We start from the raw sequence: 21,976 nt of genomic DNA on the forward strand, positions 1-21,976 counted from the left end.
AAATTGTGGTGCTATGTCTACTGCTATTTTGCCATTTTACTGGTTTAATGTTATTTCTTCACTTGTGGATTTTTATTTTTTATCACACTTTATCTTGCTTTATGGACACATGCTCGGTCATCGATAAATCCTCAATAATAAGGAACAGAAAAATGTCACAACATAATGGTGCCTTAAGTACTTAATCCATTTTTTTAGTTTAGCTGTGATGCAAATGAGATTTTTAACTTTATTTAAAAGATATTTTTGGGCAACCAGTGCCTTTTAATCAAGTGACAGCTATGAAATGTGTGACAGAGGGGATGACACGCAGCAAGTGGTTATAGGCCGGATTCAAACCTGGGTCCTCCACATGGGGACCAATATTTTTAAAGCTGTACACTTTTGGGCTATGTTGAATTAACACGATTGTGTCAACTATAATTTGTCAGACCGTTCCAGATGCAATTGAATTTAACTCAAACATTCTCTTCATACATTTGGTAAAGTGTACTTCAATATTCATATCGGATTAAGAATCAGATCAGCTTCCATGGAAGATTGTATCTATATTGCCTCTTCCTGAATCAACACTTATTTAATGGCATTGCTAGAAATTCAGAATCACTATCCCTTCTACTTTAAGAGGCAGTCATGTCCAACCCTTCCACAAGTATGAGAGCAACGTACCAAATAAACACTAGCAATTGAGATTATAAACTCTTTACTAAAGTGTTTGTGGTCTAATACATTTATTGAGAATTAGGGTAATTTTTTCGTAGACTTCTATACAATCAGGCAACATTTGGCTGCTGAATGAGAGTAGGCAAGTTCAAGGCACTTTCACATTTACTTCACTTTCCCTTTTCCTTCCTATCTTACATACCGGCTTATTAGTATATCATATATCATCATACAGTCTGAGTATCTCAACCTCCTGCTCTAGAACTACCTTGGAACATCTTTTGCCCAGCCAATCAGAGCAGACTTCTCGGAAGGGGGCTTAAAGAGACAGGGAAAATGGCAACGGTATCAGGGTGAATTCAGGTATTCGGAAGCGGTTTGGGATTATTATATATATATTTTTGACATGCCTAGAAATAAGAATTTATAACATTTAAACTACATGACACTGTTTGAATTTTACGGCATGGCTTCTTCTTAAACAAGTGGACGCATCATGAAGATGTCAGAGATATTTTCCTCATTGGTTCTTTGTCGCTGTGTATGTGGACGTAAGTGTGTGTAAACAGGTGTTTTTTATAGTTGTCTGTGAGAAGTACAGTATGTCACTTTCCGAATGAAATAAAACAAATTAGCTGCAGGGATTAAGCTGATACTTGGGGATTGTTTCATGTTTGAGGTTTTACTATCCAGAATTCTGCCAATATCCCCTTGACAATCAGAGGGCTTGGAAAGTCATTTTCATCATCTCACATTCCTTTTGTCAAGCAGCACCTACCAAAGTGTCTACTCCCCTCACTGTCTTTAAAAGGAGACAAAAAACAACAGTGTTAATTCATTTTTATACCACCGGTCCAGGCATCTGGAGAGACCATCTCAGGAGTCACTAGCGGGGTGTCAGGGGTCACAGTGATGCCATAAATCGGCTGGCTAACTACTGTTCATAAATTTCACGGCAGCATGCTGCTCGGTCTGAATGTTTCTGACTGGCGTCTCAGTGTGAAATATCGGGGTGAGATGGTGTGAGGTATGAGAGACCACCTGAGTGCCAAGGCAGAGTTAATAGCCATGCTGATAGCACTGTTTTATGATCCGGGGTTATGGACAGGACAGGTCTTGCCTCTCTGTTCAACTTTGTGTTGGCTTTGAGCTTTACCCGCCTTTCTGTAGCTGCTCCGCTTGGGAAAACAGCGCTGTGCTGTGATACGACCCCTCAGAGCTGATGGATGTTCGTCCTACAAGCCTCTTTTCTTCATCCTTTTTAGCCGCTTGATACACTTCCTCTCTCATTCTTTCCTCCCTCTGTTAGCAGCACAGGATAAAATCCAAGCGAGGGCCAGCAATAATAATCATAAAGCTAAGAATCCGTGCACACGTCTCCACTGCTGCTCATCATGGCTGCTAATGGCTCCTTCAAGGGTGATTTAGCTGCGGATGAAGTCTCCTAACTTCCACAAATAGAGATGTCAGCTGCAGCGAACCAAGACATATGGATTTGAAATAAAAAATATTAATACATATTCAGTGATCAAAGCCAAGATTACAGGAAGTTTCATTGATACCAGGAAGCTCTTTTTATGTGTTATAGCAGCACGCCTGAGTCGGTGCTTAAGTCAATAGGAGATCCAGACAAAACCAAACCAACTGTTCCTACTTACTGCTGTGTGTGTTTATGTGTGTGCACGTGCTTGTGTGTGTGTGTGTGATCAGTGTCATTAAACTAATTGCAGAGCAGTGGCGTGTTTGGCAGCTTCTCATTGTGGTCTAATGAAAGCACATTAAGGTGATTTATTTGTAGTTCACTTTACACACGATGATAAATAAATACTTGGCCATGAACTCCATGTTTGCATAAATACCTGAATAATTCCTCCAGTCAGACATTACACTCTTTTAATTTGGTTAGGCTAAGTCATTTGGCTTTAATGATATGCAGATGATTTAACCATAATCAGGTATTAAGGTCACAGAGCGGCCCTATGCTATTGGTGAAGAGCCAAAATAATGCTCCTCCGCCAGCAGGGGGTACTAAACTCATACTGCTGGGGTTTTATAGCCATCACAGACTCCCCTCTTCTCATCTGTGGCTGAAGGGATGACTGAAGGTCTGTTTATAGTGTTAATGGTGAAAAAGGCTATACTTGTTTACTGCATTGTTTATTTGCACGTTGTTTATTATGTCCCCGATAAAGGCCCCAAATCCAGTGCTTATTGCTTCTTTTAATGTGGATTTTTTATCTTTTAAATGAAAGACAACTGAATATCTTTGGGATTCAGAATTCAAAACAGGCAATTTGATTTGTTAATCTTGTGCTCTGGAAAATCACAACTTCTACAGACATAATGTTTGATCCAGAAAGGATGGATGGATGGAAAATTGAACTAAATAAGGTATGGAAAGATATTTGAAAAAGCTTTTTTTGTTAACGCAAACATCCTTTTTTACCTTATGGATAACTCGGATATTGTTTTGGCGGTAGACTGAATTGAAACCGACACGCACACATGCTCACGCACACATGCTCACGCACAAACACCCTCCAATGCCACCTTTTGATATTGATGCGTATCCCTCCTCTAACCGCTGGATGATGATGTGATAATGATGATGATGATGGGAATGTTGATTGGCGCTAACGACAGCAGATCTGATGAAAGAACATTGTTAACATTTTTCACACACATGGACTGATTTAGTCTAACATCAACACAAGCTTCAGCTTTTTCCCCCTCTGTCCTCTCCACCTCCTTTGGTTATTTTTAAATGCTGACCTGCTTCTTTAAGTCAGTCCGAGTTGTTCTTGTTACCCTTCTAGTTTAATTTGACTTGCTAGTTTGTGGTTTTTTTTTTCTCACAATGAAATACAGAACCAAAGTTTTTATTTGTCCGAATGTCAGTTTAGCATCACAATATATAGTGAATTTCTCTCTTTTCTGTGATAGTAGAAGGTTTTACATTTAATATATTTGTTTTTTTATTTGTTTATTACACATGTGGCTGTTATTTCAATGTACACTTTACGCACATTTTATAACACACGTTGGCAAAGAGCAGGGAGAAAAAAAATCTTATTTCACCTTAACCTTCTTAAAAAAAAAACCAAAACAAAAAATGAAATAAGCGTTAGAAGAAAGTAAAACACTTGTACCTGAAGGGTTATTTACACACGTTCGTCCCCCTGAAGAAATGAATATGATGATGAAAGACTATCATGGTGTTATACTTTAGAATCGGACAACCTTGGTTCCTAAAGATAGAGTCAACACATACTGTGCTAATGCCAATGTGAGTCTTTGAGGAGTTTGTGATGTGACATTCACCTGGCAGGTGAGCATGTAGGTATGTGTGTGTGACCACCCTCCCCAGCTCCCCATAACAGGAAGCAGCGAGGTGAGGCCAAGGTTTATGGGCTAATATGGCCTCAAAGGAGCCTCTTGTTTTGAAACAGTGCGGTAGCTCTTCAGGCTTGTTTTCCATATTGGTCTGGCGTGGAGCGCTTTGACCCTGGCACTGGGGCAGGAAAACATGACACCGGCCATAGCTTTGAACGCCGTGGGGACTGATGAGGGGCTGCCAGTAGATTTGCCAACCCCCCACCAACCTCCCCTGCCCCCGGATAAGGCAGAAACAGGTTGGGCATCAGGGCCAACGACCACATAAACTCAACCTGCAGAGCTGTAAATGATCTTAAGAATACATTTAGATAATCCCAAACCAATCATTGTTTTTTATTAAACTCGTAAAACAGACATTTGCTTCTTTTGTCTCTTTACAAGAAGTTGACCTTTTTTAGCCCATCAAATTTATCTTCAGGTTGAAACATGTGGGCTAAATCTAATAATTGTTATTCAGGAAGGTTAAGTTACGAGCAATATAAACAAGAAAGCACCTGTTTGGATTTGATTTAAAGTTACAATGTACAGGCCTTTTAACACACAGCACACACACTGGTCCACAGGCCCCTTTCACCCATGGTAGATATTCACAACTTTAAACTGCACCTCACATCCTTCCTCAGGGGATTGGGTTGTATCTGACTGGCAAAGTCTGTTAGGGCTGAGCTCTATGAAAAAGATCATTATAATTTGGCCAAATATCTCAATAGTGAAAGAGCGGAGGACGCTGTGGTTGAGCATTCATGCTTTGACATAATATTTACACCATTTCGATACTTTTTCATCTCTAATGTGGGTTGATTCATGACTAATTGAATAAAGACAACATTCTAAAACAGCTTGAAAAGCCTCGTAAATAGAGAAAATTGTTTTTACTGCGTTACTGCCTTTTAAAACCAGGAAACAATTGCAATGTCACCATTTCCAAAATGTGGGGGTCATTACACAATATTTTTGTATCATCAATATATTGCCCAGCCCCAATGTTTATTAATATATCAAGTATGTATTTACTTACTTTAATGATTGATCAATTATTAAAATAGATCAAGGTCATTTTTTCTGTCAAACTTTTAATTTTAGGTTGCGCAATTGTGGCCCCTACTGTAGAGCCCCTCTAGAAACGGGCCCTCAATGTAGCTTCAAACATGACTCTCCTGCCAGGTTTTTGGGTGTCCTCCAACTTCCAGCCCCTGTGAACCCTTTCCTCCTCTGCTCACTGCCCTCCACCTTGACGGTAACCCGGAGAGGGGGTGTGTATGTGTGAGGGTGTGTGTGTGCGTGCACATACGTGAGGGGGATTGAGGGATGAATGCCATGACTAGTTCGGAATGTTCCAGAGTGTTCTAGAATGTGCGGTCGGAAAGTTTGAGTAGGGAAAAAAGACGAGGAGTAACACGGGTGAGGGGAACAAGACCTTATTGACAGGGCTTGCTGTTATACACACACACACACACACACACTCACACTCACACTCACACTCACACTCACACTCACACTCACACTCACACACTCACACACACACACACTGGCTCGATGTCTGCATAAATCTCCTGATTCATGTGATTTTACACCAAATGATCCAGGGACTCAGTATTCAGCCACAGTGTGGAGGTTTCTAGAGCGTTCCGGTCCAACACCATTTAGTTTACATTAATAAACAGTGACTCGGAACAATTTACAAGTTTACTTTCAAACCAATCACGGCACCAGCCAGTTTAACCAAGAATAATCCGATTAAAAGTCCATTTAGAAATGTTCTGTTGAGTTAACCCTGAACATTCTCTCTAAAACATCCAATATAACTCTACATTTGGACATGTGTTGGCGTTATTCTCAATAAAATAACAAAATGAGCATAACTACCTATTTTAAAGGTTGCATTTTTTCCTTTTATTCTGTACTTGTAAGATTTTAATGCTTACCGTCTATATTTTTGACATAAACCACACGCTAGAAGTACATTTCTTTATTATCAAGAACTAGGGTTTGGGCTATGTCCTGAAGAAATGTTACTCAATTTGCAAAGCATTTCCCATTCTTAATATTGTTCAAAGTCTAATTTTTCTTTCCCCAGATCATAATACTTCAAAGGTGAAGAATGTTAAAATAACAAGTGATGTGTTGACATAATCACTTTTTAAATCCCATTATATCATTCATAGGCAATTGATAATCATTAAGGGCTGTAATATAATTTAAAGGTGCCATAGAATGGAAAACTGTATTTACCTTGGCATAGTTGAATAAGGAGAGTTCGGTACATTGAACTGACATACCGTGAACCTCAAACACCATTGTTTCCTCCTTCACGTGCAAATCATGAATATGCATATCACAGCAGTAAAACGGGCGAATTACAACAATCCCTGTGTGTGACATCACACACGGTAGTCCAGCCCCAACATTTGCATACACCAGCTGCTGGAAACACTAACGCTAACACTCACCACTCCGTAACGTTGCTCTCGAATCTCCGTCCAACTGGCGGTTCTTCAAATTCATCGGTTTCCTCCTCCGATAAAGGCTCAAACATGTAAGGTTGGATGCTTATAGCCTCCATGGTTCATCTCTCACAGTTTCGCGAACTTCACTTACTTCTGTGGGCTCTGAGGCAGCCATGGATCGCTCCTTGTAAACCAGCCAATCAGAGCAGAGCTCGTCATAATTATTTAAATGAGCCCAAATAAGGCAATTCAGCTTGTTTCATTCTAGGACCAAATCATAGGGTTATACATGGGCCTGTAAAACCGCATCTGGACATTTTTCTTTGTAGACATCAGAGAACAATTTCAAATACCAGATAGATGCTTTCTATGGCCGCTTTAATCAATGGGGTAGAAATAGTGAGTTAAACACTCGACAAACATAACGCACTAAGAGTTGTTTATGTTAAATGTTCAGATTTTTAAAGGAATTCGGTTTTTCTCAACATGATCAAAAAGATATTTTTAGATCATGTTTTGGTTAAAGTTTGTCATTCAGTCAGTAAAACTGTAATGTGTTATATTTACATTGTGCTTTTTCCCGTTTAAACCCTGTTGTCTTCGTTCTTTTCAGGATGGTTCCTACCTGGCTGAGTTCCTGCTCGCTAAAGGCTACGAGGTGAGAGAGAGAAATCCGGACCTAACAGAATCTAGAATTTGTCCTGTGAAAGCTCAGGCGCACACACACACACACACACACACACACACACACACACACACACACACACACACACACACACACACACACACACACACACACACACACACACACACACACACACACACACACACACACACACACACACACACACACACACACAGAGACACACACACACACACACAGAAATGAATGCAGATGCTCGCCAATGCCAACAGACACACACACAGAGCGTCATTCCCTCGATAAGCTTCTTCCAGCCACAGCAGTGTGTGGGAGCCCCCGAGGGACCGTGACGTAACGTGACTTTGTACGAAGACTGACTCACACCTCACCCTGATAAGGCCCTGTGTGCTGCTTCAAGCCTGTTGACCCCTCACCTTTTACCCCTGGGTCACACCATTAACGGGGAAATGGTTGTTTTTATACGGCAACACGATTGAGGTCACTCACTTGCACCTGCTGCGCGATGTGTTTTTAGGAGCGCCGAGAGTCAACAGCCTGTGGTTGCAGGCGGAGGTTAACAAGCTGTTACTGCTGCGTAGGGCTTCGGCCTGAGCCTCACACCCCTGAAGAGTGACCATACATACAGTACACAGCATACGTGTTGCACCAGGGCACATTGTGTTTTCCTGACAGTAGCTGCATGACTTCATTTCCCCTCACACACCTTCACTCAGTTTCAGCACAGCCTGCCTGGATAGGAAGGGGAGATGCTGCATGTAGAGGGAGAGAGGGGGGGTGGGGGTGGAATTAAAGAGGAGCGTGCAGGCAGGAAGTACAGAGTGAATAAAGGAAGTGAGGTTAGGGCACAGCAGCCTCCCTCTAATGGACTCCCCTTGGATCAGGTTCTGTTATCTCTCCTGAGCAGAGCTTCCTGTCCCCCCCTGTCAGATCACACGCAGCATTCAAAAACACAGTTAGCTGCAGCCATGAGACACAATACTGTTGTTACCAACTTTTGTAAAACACCGTATTTGCCAAACAAAATATATATAATAAAGATAACATGAGAAGCTATAGTTTCATTAAGTGTTCATGATTGAGACATTGTAGAAAAACCCTAAAATGTAAGCCTAGAAAAAAAGCCTCTGTCTTATATTAAATGATATTAGTATTTTGTGCCTCTACTGTGACATGTTTAAATGCTTTAATATTCAAAAAGTGCTTTACTCTTCACCCTCTGTCTGAAACCAGAGCCCAGTCTACTCTGTTGTTTAGCTGACCAGCTCTGTTGTGATTGGTCAACCGCTTAGAGATGTCCCTCCTCTTAGCCTATCACGGAAAATGTGTAGGAGTTCAAGTCACTATGTTACTGAAGTAAACAAAGGAGTCCAATGGAGGCATTTCAGTCGGGGTGGGGGTCGGTGGGAGAGAAACTCCCTATATACCTTTTAATATTTTGTTCACCACGTATCATTGTGTTTTTCGCCATGGTGCTTCAGAGGATATTTGCATAGTATGCAAGTAGTAAACTGAATCTGTCTCAATTCCCTCTGTCCTGCTTCCTCAGTAAATGTGGGGGAACGTTTCGTAATCTTGAAGTAATACTTTCTTGATTGTGCGCTATTAGTCTGTAGGAGCTGCTCAAAATGTGCAACAAAAAACTGAAATGTTGTTTCACAAAGTTACCAAGGCAAGGATGTAGAACTGACAATGTTTATCTCAAGTGGTGTAAATATGTATTGTGAGTAAAATAAATATGGTACAGTAAAGCCTGTCTTTTTCTTCTCACAGGTTCATGGTATTTTGAGACGCTCCAGCTCTTTCAACACCGGTCGCATTGAGCATCTCTACCAGAACCCACAGACGCACACCGAAGGAAGTGTGTATACTTTTCACACCATGGCGTCTCCCCAGAGAAACGATCCGCACTTTATGACTTAACCCCGCCCCCTACACGTTAACCAAAATAATGTCAAATATTATGTCATTTCCTAATGCAGAGATGTGTACTGAGTGTTGATTTTTGTGTGGGGGGGAAAATCTAGCCTAACAGCAACTGTAGAATTGTTGCAGCACGCTGGCTTTCACACTTACAACACTAACGGTGACCTCGTTGACATAGAATCCTACAGGTGTATGTGCGGGTTGCAATATTTATTTTCCTACTATGGCATGAACCACCCTACTTTGCCGCTGATTGGTTTGTACACCTTTCCTTTGTTGGTTAGGTTGAGGCATAACATGGTGAGGTTGAGGGTCAGCCCCCCACTACTACTTACTCTGGCTTCAAAAGATGCCACTAGTTCAAGATGGCGGCTCCCATATCAGGGGCTTTTTGGCTAGTTTTTGTACTGTAGGAGGGAGTGGAGACAGTTTGTCCATGCTGTCTATGATAAACACCAAGAAATGTTGCATTACAAACCCCTTTAGATATTGTCCGTCACCTTAGGAAAATGAAATGTGTAGTGTTTAGCCATTGTTGTGTAATCTTAAGTCTTCCTCTTAGAGATACAGCTTGTCAGCTGTCTTGGTTCTAAAAAATGATACCAAAATACCATTGATCCTCCAGATTCTGCCACTACCAGAAACAATTGACTTTTTCTTTGGCACCATCAGATCTGCAAGGCCCTCACCATCAAAATGTAAACACCAAGAAGTATAATCCCAGGCAATTTATATTTATAATACATTTTCGGGAAAGTATAGTAAAAAGAGCCTGTTACTTTAAAAACTTAGATAAAATTTCTCTGGGCTGCAGAAAAGCGCAAACACAGAAAAGCAGATCTAATATGGATATTAAAGCCTGGTATTACGAGAACATCTTCAGATAACCTATGGTTACTCTTGTGATCACCCCTCTCTCTGCTCCTCTCCACAGGTACAGCACATAATGGTTTGATTATGTTGCCTCAGTTTACTGTAAAGCTTTGCCTGGTGCTTACAACACATGCATTCACCACTGATTTCTGATATAAAATCTGAAAATACATTCTCCTGCTTGCTCTGGTGGCTGATGAGCTTCAGCTTGTGTAGTACTCTGGGTTTCATTTATGGCTGCAGTATGATCAATCTCTGCTGCTCTCTACAGTGCACACCACTCTCTGGTTTGGTTATGTTGCTTTCGTTAAAGTCATGCTTTTCTTGCACAACACCCAACCCCCACCTCCTCCTCCCCTGACTGTTCTGATTCTCATGTAACTGTTTAATTTGGGACCATCATTTGGTTACATTTTATTGGGTTATTTCAAACATTTTGGTCGACTCATTACTAAAGGGGCGCTATTATGCTTTTTGCCTTTTTCCCATTGTGTTGTCTAGGTTTTGTGCAATGGTCTGCAAAGGCTATAATCCCAAAGTTCCCTCCAAAGGGAGTTTCTCTCCCCCACACTCACCCCACCCCTTTCATATAACATAGTGACATCACTATGTAACAATCGTGCTTCCATGATTGTGATAGGCTTTATTTTTTGTCTTTATTATGAAAAATAGCAGTTTTACACTTTATTTATATTTTTCCATAATACATACATTTAAACATTGTAATATCCTTTATGGACATCTTTGTTCTCACTCAAACAAATCATAAACATAATAAACCACGTTGCCAAAACCTAATAATGAAAAAAAAAACAAATCAAAGAAATTAAACTAATCATATGAGAAGAACAAATGTCCATTTTTCTCAAAACAAAGCAATTTCAAAGCTTTCAAAAAACACAAATAAGTCAAATTCTTCAAATGAGGAAAAAAAAAAAAGTCCTTTTTTCCCCGCAAAAAGCAAGTCCACCGCTCAAAATCAAAAGGTCAGTTCTCCATTGTTTGAGACAAAAGTGCTGCCCGTCAAAAAGTCCTCGGTGAACTGTTCAATGTTTATATGCCTGCAAATCAGGCCAATGTCTCTTGCAACAGTGCGCCAAAATTGTGATAGGCTAAGGGGCGGGACATCTCTAAATTGTTAACTGCATAACGGCAGTATGAGAAAAATAAAGCACACTATAGAATGTAAACATGTCACAGTAGAGGAAAAAATACATTCATGAAACTAGAAAATGAGCAAAATTGGGCCCCTTTAAGGTTTGTCTTCCTAATCTCGGGTCCACTTGAGACGGGTCATCACAGGAGAACACCAACATTATTGAACTGACTGTTTGTCCCTCTCTTTGTTAGACATGAAGTTGCATTATGGCGATCTGACGGACAGCACGTGCCTGGTGAAGATCATCAACCAGGTGAAGCCGACGGAGATCTACAACCTGGGCGCTCAGAGTCATGTCAAGGTATTGCGATCTTACGAACACATCTCCAGCCCTCTCATGGAGCGTTATTCTGTGGAGCTTGATGTGTTCCTTGAAATGAAGGCCATCATAGTTTACTCATTTTCCATTGTGGAAACACTTTACTTGGGAAAGAGCTGATAACAGTAACAGTTTACTTCCAGGGTAAAACTGCTTTCTGTTTTGTGTCGTGAAGCACTTGCACTTGCCACAATAAACCAATTTCCAGGGAAGTCTGACCAGAAGACTCACTGTGTAAATTGAGACGGTGTTAGAGGTTGCTTAGCGCTTTTGGGGTTTATCTGTTTTATGTAATTTGTACAGTAAGCACAATACGTTTATTTTTGCTGTGTAGCAGAGGTATTCTATCATCATCAATCAGACCAGGCACTCGCTGCCCATTGCATTCTGCACATGTAGTATGGGACTTAACTTTTTACACAAGATATTTATTATTTCGAAAGTGGGTTTGGAGATTCAAATGTGTTATGCTAATAGTGTTAGCCTCTAGCAGCTAACCTTAAGCAGAGATGAGGAGGGGGTCTGGTGAGCTTTTTCCAACTTCATACAAAAATCTTTTTATTTTTCGGACTTTGAAGGATGTGAAGTTCCCCTTAAATGGAACTCAAAGGATGGAAGGATTGGATGGTATGTCAAGCTGCTTTTTAGTTTTTTAAGTTTGTTTTCATAGCATAATTTACATGAGTTATAGCCAGTGACTGCAAGGTAAGGTAAGGTTTTGGCAGGAATCTCAAAATAACACAACAGTTAAAAAAACGCAATTCTATATCGTAATACTCAAGTGAATAGATATTTTCATAAAACCTTATAATATGATATATATATATTTTAATTATAATTACTTATAATATAAAGTGCTTTCAATACTCTACTTTCTCTTTCTCTTCTTTTTCTGCCAGACTTATATTTGACTGTAACATGTAGTAAAAGTGAAACCTCGTCTATTATTATTGTTGTTGTCAAGTTGAAACTTGGTGGTTGCTTATTCCTCCTCAAATATCTTTCACTGTGAGTTCCAGTGTGTGCATTTGGTCAGTACTTCCTGAAAAAAGGCTCTCAGTTCTGGGAAGCTAGCAACTTAAGTGCGGAGGACGCTGGAGCTGATGGGACAGGAAGTGATGTTTTCTTGGATGGGTCAGTCTGTGCCACAATGTCCCCTTTTGTCTCGGAGCTCTGCGGTGATCCCAGGAGGTCCTTCGGTCTTGCCCTTTCCTCCTGCCCCTCCACACCGGGATCTGACACAAAGTCTTCAGGCTGCACTGATCCTCCTTCACCACAGGATGGGTCACGATGCCAAGAGTTTAGACAGATCATAGGCCATTTTAGGCTGTTTTTAATACAAACATGAGACAGTGCTTTACACTGGTTCATTTCATCATTCCGAAGTGAGCATGAACTGCTATTCCTTCTTTGCAAGTCAAAAATGTAGTAATATTAGTCATTTAAACTAAAAAAAAATATTGATTATTTAGTGCTAAAGATGTTTCTTTGGTATTATCTTTAATAGCATCAAAGAGGAAATTAAAATGACTAAGGGGAAAAGGGAGAGACATAAAAAGAAGAGAGTGGGAGACTGAACGATGACTCCTCTCTCCACATCCTTTTTGGTCAGAGGCCGTGACTCTGCACCAGCTTCCCACATGGTACATCATCCTCAGGCCACACACACACTCTGAGTGACAGAACATCTCTGTACCTGTACCAGGCTCTGCTGTGTTTATTTGTTTCCACACCATTAACCGACTCTGGTAGCTCCTCACCACATGCTGCCCGCCCTGAACAGCCGGCTGGATTACTGGCAGTATGGTGTGGAGCAATTTCCAGTCAATTTCCCACCACAGAGGAAAAGATCACTCACAGCAAATACTCAGCAACTCTATCTTCCTTCCCATCATCCGTCTCCCCGCTCCTTCCGTCTTACAGGGAGTCCCTTCTGAATTATTTGAGTTGTAGGATCAGTTTGAGATGGGGTGTCCGTGTGTGGGTGCCTGTTTCCGCTGTAGCGAGTCATCACTGAGAACAGACTGAAGGTTATTTTCTAATGCTGCAGGGGCGGACGTGCACAGGGAATAGTGGACGGACATCGGTGGGGCCAGAAAGGCGGCCAGCTGCAGTATCAAAAGAGCAGCACACGATCAAGACAGAAGGGATATTATGTCTTGACTATGTGACCGTCACAGCGGGGAGTTGATCAGTTTGATCTTTCTGAGCAGGCGTCTCTTCCCTAAAGCAAAAATCCACATATGTTATCATAAGCCACAGGAAAGATGGCCAAAATACTTTAAAAAACCCAGTATTTCATTTATGAGTTTCTGTCAGATATGTTTATTATAGTGCTTCATACTTCCTCATCTAGTATAAGCTGCGGGACGGATTGGAGTACATAAGCATCATCCGAAAAGTCATTGAGCACACTTAGACCTGGAGATTAATTGTACAAACAATGAAATAATACACTGTTTGCAAGGCAAGAGACGAAAATAACTAAAGCCACCTGTACTGTGCTGTCCCCATGTCCACCATTTTTGAATTTAGCTTGCTAACATGTGCTATTTATTACTTTATAAGTATAGTTTAGGTTGATGGTTTGGTGATTATTTAGTCACAAACCAACAAATTGGACAATAAAAGTTTTGAACTGCCTACCTTTTTAGGTGTTGAGAAAAAATAACCCAATACTAGGAAGTATTGAAAATGATCTAGTAAAAGAGTACCTGGTTTTGATCCTTTTGTGCCAATATCTATAATAAATTACTCTTTGTATTGTTGTTTGCAGGCAATCACATTAAGAGTTTTTTTTATTTAATAAGACGTGAATTGTCGCCACTGTGGGTCGGAAGACTGCGTTTTTAGCGGTAATCACTGCTTACATTCAGATGATAGGTATTGGATAAAATACTTTATGGGTATCGCTTTAAGCATACTGGTATTAAATGATACCACGTATCATCTTCTGTACAACATTTCATGGCCACCTATCCAATCCCTTAGATCCAGTGGGTGGTTCCCTCTTTAGTAGTGCAGGTTTTTTGGGAAGTTTATGGGCTTCAATAACACTGATCAAAACTCACATTTTTTGTCCGGGTGGCCAAATCGAAAATGTTTGTGCTTGAAGTGCATAGAGCTAAAGAAAGAAATGACCTCAACCCTATTTATGAATTTGATTTACCGACTAAAAATAAACACTATCATAAATGAATTATAGTTCATCTTTCTGTACAATGAAAGAACTGGAATATATGGAATCTTCACACGTGAAATATGCATGAACAACAATCTCGAGATGGGGAAGTGCTTACAGACTGCTCGCCGTAATCTGTTCTGCATCTGAGGGTTCAACACGACCCCATTGTGTTCTCCCACTGAAGCGCTGCGCAGGAAAGCCGTGAACTAAACCCCTCAACTCTGTGAGAGTTATCCCACCTGCAGCTGTCAGACAAAGACACACGAGGAGACGGACTAAATTATGAACACACCTCGCAAGTGACAGGAACACTGAAGGGGGAAGGGATAAAGAGACGGCCAAGGTGGAAAGAGTTTGAAGAACTGAGTCTACACTCCATTTTTGAAGACTTTTGCGATACAATTGCCGATTCCATCCAGGAGAGAGACTTCCTTCATCTATATCCTTCATTATCCATATCCAAATTCCTCTTCTCAGGGACTTATTGTCCTCCTATCATCTTCTTACAGTGTCTCACTCTCCACTACCCTTTGGTCTCTCCCCCATCCGGGTTTGTAGAATCTCCCACGCCAGAGACACACACAGGATTTAACACGCCTGTTTCCCCACAAAGCTCTGCACTGTTTGCTCGCTGTGTTGATTCATTTATAGGTCTTAAGTCGCCATTGTGCAGCCTGCCAGCAGTTTACTCTCACACTCCAGCTGTAATACCACTACTTACTACAGTTTGTGGGCATGTTATTCAATCTTTGTTGGTTATGTGATTCAGTTGTTTTGACTGCCTGTGTCATCCAGTAGGTTGTGATATGTGGTAGTGGATGATGTAGATGTGTTAAAAGCCACTACATCCTGCCTAATTAGCACTTTAACTCTTAAGGATGCAATTTCTTACACAATACTTGCCACTATGCTCCAAAAAGTACAGGCTTGCGTTACAGTTAAAAGGGGAATTTGTTTTAAACCAATATTAGGGAATTTCTGTTTTGAGATGAACAGTAAATGCCCCCTCTGCAGTTAGAATGATTTATGTGAGGCCTTTGTAAAACTCTATAGGATTAAGTTAAAATGTCTTGATAATAATAATAATGATAATAATTCCCAGGACTTTCCTGCTTGTCAGGCCAAAACAAATTTCCGTATAAATTCATTATCAGGAAGCTCAAAACCAGACTCTTCGTTAAGGTCATAGAAAGTTAACATTGGAAATTCTTTGACTTCTGCCTTTAGGCTGATACAACATAAAAAACAAACAAACATTTGATTATTTCAAGAATTTCTTTGTCACAAATCCTCAGCTGAGACTGCTTTTCAAAGTTCTTGAAAAGTTTACATTTTGTGGATGCGTGAATTTCCCAGGACAGGGAGGATAGCTATCCAACTTCCAACAAGACTTTTTGGAGATATATTGTTTAGATCAGAAAAAACTAAACTGAAGAAGGCTTTGAGGTGTTGAAAAGGCCAGAAATCCCTCTTAAACCTCCTTTGTAGTTCATTGTTTTCAGAGAAAGTAAAACTCTTATTTCAACACCAATATCCCATATTCGTAGTTAAAAAATATGATCAATTTTCTTCCAAAAAAAACAAAGCTCCAGGAACGGTTATAGCAACTTTTAAAATTGTGGGCATTCCTTACTTTCTTAGTCTTGCGCTCAAATTTTAAAAGTAAACAACACAATTTATTTTCTCAATTATAAAAAAAAGTTTTAGAAATGTTTAATTCACAGGACGTGAAGGAAGCCCTCAGTGAATGATGAGTGGTCTCCTCTCCGTAACAGCCCATTGGCCGGGTTTACTCACTCTCTGATTGGTGTTTATATTATTCTCGTCCAATCAGCCTTCAGTGGCACGCTTGCTGCGGTGTGTGTATCTCACTGGGATAAAGAATCGCCTGGAACCAAATTACCGAATTCCCCACTGAAGTGTGTGTTTTCTGTCTCTTAGGACTCATTAGCGCGTGTGTGTGGTTTGTGTGGATATAAAATTGGCTCTCAGTATCAGAATCCTGTTCATCTTTTTTTTGCAAAATGGCAATGAAGTATAATCTCCGAGGCAACATTTTCTCATGCGTCTCTCCTATTGAATGAGCAAAAACAGGGCCGTGTTGCATTGGTGGGCTGGTAGTCAGCGGTCAGAACAACTCCCTGAGCAGACCAATCCCTGTTTGGAAAGGTTAGGCCTTCGTAAGAATCAGCCTGCCTGCCCTGGATCGAAAGTGAACTTTAGTTTAAGAATAGTCTCTTTTGGGCCAAGACAAACAACGTCTGCACTTTCCTTGTTCAGTTTCAGGGAATGTTTTGTGGTTGAACTTTGTGGGTCAGATTCGATGCTGCACTCATGAGTCAGTTCTTTTCGATTTTCCAGCAAAGTTGGGATAATGCAGTTTGAGAAATGATGGGGTGGGTTCAGTCAGGACAGAGTCAATAAATATGTCACTAAACAAAATCAAACTCCAAATATGCCGGATCAACTGTCTTGGTCTTGTGACATACAGAAGCCCAAATAAAAAAAGCCCACATGTATTTTTACCTTTGGTTCATAGATGGCAGCATTGAGCCACTGTTAACTGAAGTCAGGTATTACAGTCAGTCTGGTCTGGGGGATAAGATGTACTCGAAAGGCATTTATAGGATCAAACTTTATTAAAGGAAATCAGACAGCAACCTATTCATTGAAAATTAATGAACTATTTAAATATATATTGCTAGTTCAATCAACAAAAATTGTGACAATAAATAGGTTAATCCTCCCTTAATGCTAAAGGTTCAACTTCTCAATTTTGAAGATTTGCTGCTTTTCTGTTTTTAGAAATAATACATTTTAATCTAGAAGATGCGGCTTTATTAAATAAAACACAATATATAAATAACTTACTTTAAAATGACTAACCCTAACATAGGTATGAAATAACGAAATGTACCGATGTAATGGAACTGATTGTAATCTTTTTAAATCCAAAATTACATTATTTAAAAAAAATGCTGTTTACAGCTTCTACTTTCTGGGGAATTGCATCTTTACTTTGTTTTGACAGTAAACGGAATATTTTAGTATTTTGGATTGTTGGTCAGACAAAATATATAAATAAATATTTATTTGTATTCGATAGTTAAAAAAAACATGTATATTTTTAAAACTTTGCAGACTTATGGCTTGGGAAAAATATCCTTCTTCTTGATTAGTCTTCTGTTGAACTGATATTTAATCAGTCAATTATTTTTTCCCCCCAAATCTCAACTTTTCTCAATGATTTGCTACTTGTCTTTACAATGATTGACCATGGTTTTGGGATTTGTTGTGATATTTAGTAGTTAAAAATATTTTCTTGCTTATTATTTTGTGTATGAAAATGATTGTTACAGCCCAACAATAGTATGTCTCTAAGGTTTAGGCATTTTTATAAGATGCCAGGTTTGGATGTTGCCCTCTGCAGGTCAGTGTGTCACATTACTGCCTGTCTGTGGATGGTTAGAGAGTGAGGCATTTTTTTCAGGATCACGGCTATTAAATCAGGGCCTACTTTCACCTTCTTTTAGTCAAATAAGTAAGAATTCAAAGAAAATAAAGAAAAGAGCTGGTCCCGTCTGCTTGTCTCTAACCTGTTCCAGCCCTCCCACACTCTAAAATCCGATTCAAGTGCCTGGTACATGTGTCTTTGTACCAAAAAAACATCCAGGACATGATCCAACCATACACTCCAGCCTTGATAACCTCCGTTATCAGAACAGCAGAAACCTTAAGTATCTTCCATCACAGACTAATGGCTAACATGTTCAGGCTGCATTTTCACCCATGAGGAAAAGAAAAAACTTCCTCCATGTCTTTCTGCTTATTTGAAAAGTTGTATGTACTCTGATGCCTGCCGCATGAAAGGCTGACAATTTGGAACAAAAGTCAAATTCTATTACTTATGATAGGAAATACTTGAAGGATTGATCCTTTTTTTCTGTAGTATACTGTTTAGGCCCAATATTTTGTGCGGCACCACAATCACAACAACAAGCCGTTTCAATGGTTGGAATACGGCGTTATTTTAAGTCACTTTGATTGAAAACGTCAACAAAATATATTTAAATGTAAGAGAAATTGGTCAAACTGTGCAGCTGAGGTAACAGTTTTGTACTTTAGTTCTCAATGTTCTCTGTCGCTTTCCCTCCTCCTTCTTACTGCATTACATTTTTACCTCTGTAGTGAGTGACTGACAGTAGCCTGTAGCGTGTTTGTCGATATGATAACTTAACCACAATATAAACACAAAGCTAGGATCATTTGCTTAATTGCTTTGGTGTTGGACGGAAAGCCGAGGTGAGAAGACGGTATCCAGGGATTCTACTAAATATTTATCAAACTCATCAATCTTCCTGTTGCTATGTCCTCCAAGGAGACATTTGGCAATTATAATCAACTTCATAGCTTCATATTGGATGACCTGTAATGATTTATCTGCTGCTCTGCTGGTTCTGTGATCCTTGAACGAGGCATGTCATGGCTTTAGAGATTTTTCTTCAGATAATTCCAAATAATCTGCCTTTTATGGAACAGTGCTTCATGGTTGTAATTTAAAAGGTAATTAAACCTAACCCATAATTGCAGAGGTATTTACCTCATTATTTGAGCTATAAATATCTCTAAGCACCTATGTACAAGATCGCCAAAGTCAAAGTTTTAACCATGTTTAATAGCACACGGACATTTCTTATGAACTGGAAACCTTTGTGCTAGGAGAACCAGGCAATTTGTTAGAAAGATGTAACCAACGGCAAAATATGTTATGACACTGTAAAACATTTCATGAAGTTAAAATGGCTAGCTATCAAATTCATTCAATCCATTTACAGTATGTAAGGTATATGATTTCATTTTAGGAAAAGTTCGGTTCCTTGTTGAGCAGTGCAGCGAAAACTGAAGTTAGCAGACAGGGTAGTGGTAAATCAATATTTAATTGCTAGGAAAAGTATAACCATAAATCAAAATCAGACTAATCTAGTGACTCTTGTTTATAACTTAACAGGACAACAACCAATAAACCCCAGTTCCCGTCATTTTTAAGCTCGGATAGGCCATTTGATTTGGTTTTTTTCTTCTTTTGTCAAAATATCTGACAGCAAACTATTTATAAAATGCTCTGACATAAGTATAAATAACACAAGTCTTCCACTGACTAAATCTCCCAATACCAACACGCTTTCTTGGGAATAATTAGTACTAACATTATGGGACAGTTATCGAGAACTGCTTCCTAATTGTTTGATTCCCTAGAAATGAATCCTTAATCACATCAAATCCTCTGATCAATGCGTTCTGACAGTTGACAGCATGATTTAACAACTTACCCACGCTGCATCATGTTTTGGTTTGTTTGGGATAGAAGCCATGGCAGAGAGAAAAAACGTTTACAGTTGAATACCTTTGAAATCTACCTTAATGTTGCTGGTTTTCCAAAGTAATGCGTCTTACAGTAGCTGTCAGTCTGAATATACAAATCAAACTTCTGTTCCAGGGGTGTCCAAACTATGGCCTGGGGGCCAACTGCGGCCCGTGGTCCATTTCTTTTATTGGCCCTCAGCTAAATCTTATCATTATAATGGAATATGGCCCAAGCCTGAAACTCATGCTTGTCTTGTATTTTACTTCTTAAATATATATGACGTGTAAATATTCAAATAAATTCAGACTATTAAAGTTGAAAACATTTGAAAAAGCCCAATAATAATATTCACTTAACAAGCTTGAAATACAACCTCTGTATTTCGCCTTATTATAAGCAATCTGAGGCTTTAAGGCTGCCAACAAAATAAACAAAACCGTACCATTTGGGGAAACTCTGATGCAGGCAGTTTTTTTTCTTGAAAGCATATTTAAGTATACAGTGGGGCAAAAAAGTATTTAGTCAGCCACCAATTGTGCAAGTTCTCCCATTTAAAAAGATGAGAGAGGCCTGTAATTTTTATCATAGGTATACCTCAACTATGAGAGACAAAATGAGAAAAAAAAATCCAGGAAATCACATTGTAGGATTTTTAAAGAATTAATTGGTAAATTCCTCGGTAAAATAAGTATTTGGTCACCTACAAACAAGCAAGATTTCTGGCTCTCACAGACCTGTAACTTGTTCTTTAAGAGGCTCCTCTGTCCTCCACTCGTTACCTGTATTAATCGCACCTTTTTGAACTCGTTATCAGTATAAAAGACACCTGTCCACAACCTCAAACAGTCATACTCCAAACTCCACTATGGCCAATTCCAAAGAGCTGTCAAAGGAGACCAGAGACAACATTGTAGACCTGCACCAGGCTGGGAAAACTGAATCTGCAATAGGTAAGCAGCTTGGTGTGAAGAAATCAACTGTGGGAGCAATTATTAGAAAATGGAAGACATACAAGACCACTGCTAATCTCCCTCGCTCTGGGGCTCCACGCAAGATCTCACCCCGTGGGGTCAAAATGATCACAAGAACGGTGAGCAAAAATCCCAGAACCACACGGGGGGACCTAGTGAATGACCTGCAGAGAGCTGGGACCAAAGTAACAGAGGCTACCATCAGTAACACACTACGCGGCCAGGGACTTAAATCCTGCAGTTCCAGACGTGTCCCCCTGCTTAAGCCAGTACATGTCCAGGCCTGTCTGAAGTTTGCTAGAGGGCATTTGGATGACCCAGAAGAGGATTGGGAGAATGTCATATGGTCAGATGAAACCAAAATAGAACTTTTTGGTAAAAACTCAACTCGTCGTGTTTGGAGGAGAAAGAATGCAGAGTTGCATCCAAAGAACACCATACCTACTGTGAAGCATGGGGGTGGAAACATCATGCTTTGGGGCTGTTTTTCTGCAAAGGGACCAGGACGACTGATCCGTGTAAAGGAAAGAATGAATGGGGCCATGTATCGTGAGATTTTGAGTGAAAACCTCCTTCCATCATCAAGGGCACTGAAGATGAAGCGTGGCTGGGTCTTTCAGCATGACAATGATCCCAAACACACCGCCAGGGCAACGAAGGAGTGGCTTCGTAAGAAGCATTTCAAGGTCCTGGAGTGGCCTAGCCAGTCTCCAGATCTCAACCCCATAGAAAATCTTTGGAGGGAGTTGAAAGTCCGTGTTGCCCAGCGACAGCCCCAAAACATCATTGCTTTAGAGGAGATCTGCATGGAGGAATGGGCCAAAATACCAGCAACAGTGTGTGAAAACCTTGTGAAGACTTACAGAAAACGTTTGACCTCTGTCATTGCCAACACAGGGTATATAACAAAGTATTGAGATGAACTTTTGTTATTGACCAAATACTTATTTTCCACAATAATTTGAAAATGAATTCATTAAAAATCCTACAATGTGATTTTCTGGATTTCTTT

General features: G+C 40.0%; 1 protein-coding gene across 1 annotated transcript in view; it reads left to right on the forward strand.

The window, feature by feature from the left end:
- The window catches only part of gmds (GDP-mannose 4,6-dehydratase), a 159,918-nt gene that overhangs the window by 2,233 nt on the left and 135,709 nt on the right, over window positions 1-21,976 (forward strand). The window contains exons 2-4 of the mRNA XM_063890629.1: window positions 7,120-7,164; window positions 8,941-9,028; window positions 11,317-11,426. Of these exons, the coding sequence (XP_063746699.1) occupies window positions 7,120-7,164; window positions 8,941-9,028; window positions 11,317-11,426 (243 nt within the window). The remainder of the gene's footprint in view (window positions 1-7,119; window positions 7,165-8,940; window positions 9,029-11,316; window positions 11,427-21,976) is intronic.

The sequence above is a fragment of the Eleginops maclovinus genome, chromosome 9 (genome assembly GCF_036324505.1).
Source record: "Eleginops maclovinus isolate JMC-PN-2008 ecotype Puerto Natales chromosome 9, JC_Emac_rtc_rv5, whole genome shotgun sequence".
Lineage (NCBI taxonomy): Eukaryota > Metazoa > Chordata > Actinopteri > Perciformes > Eleginopidae > Eleginops > Eleginops maclovinus.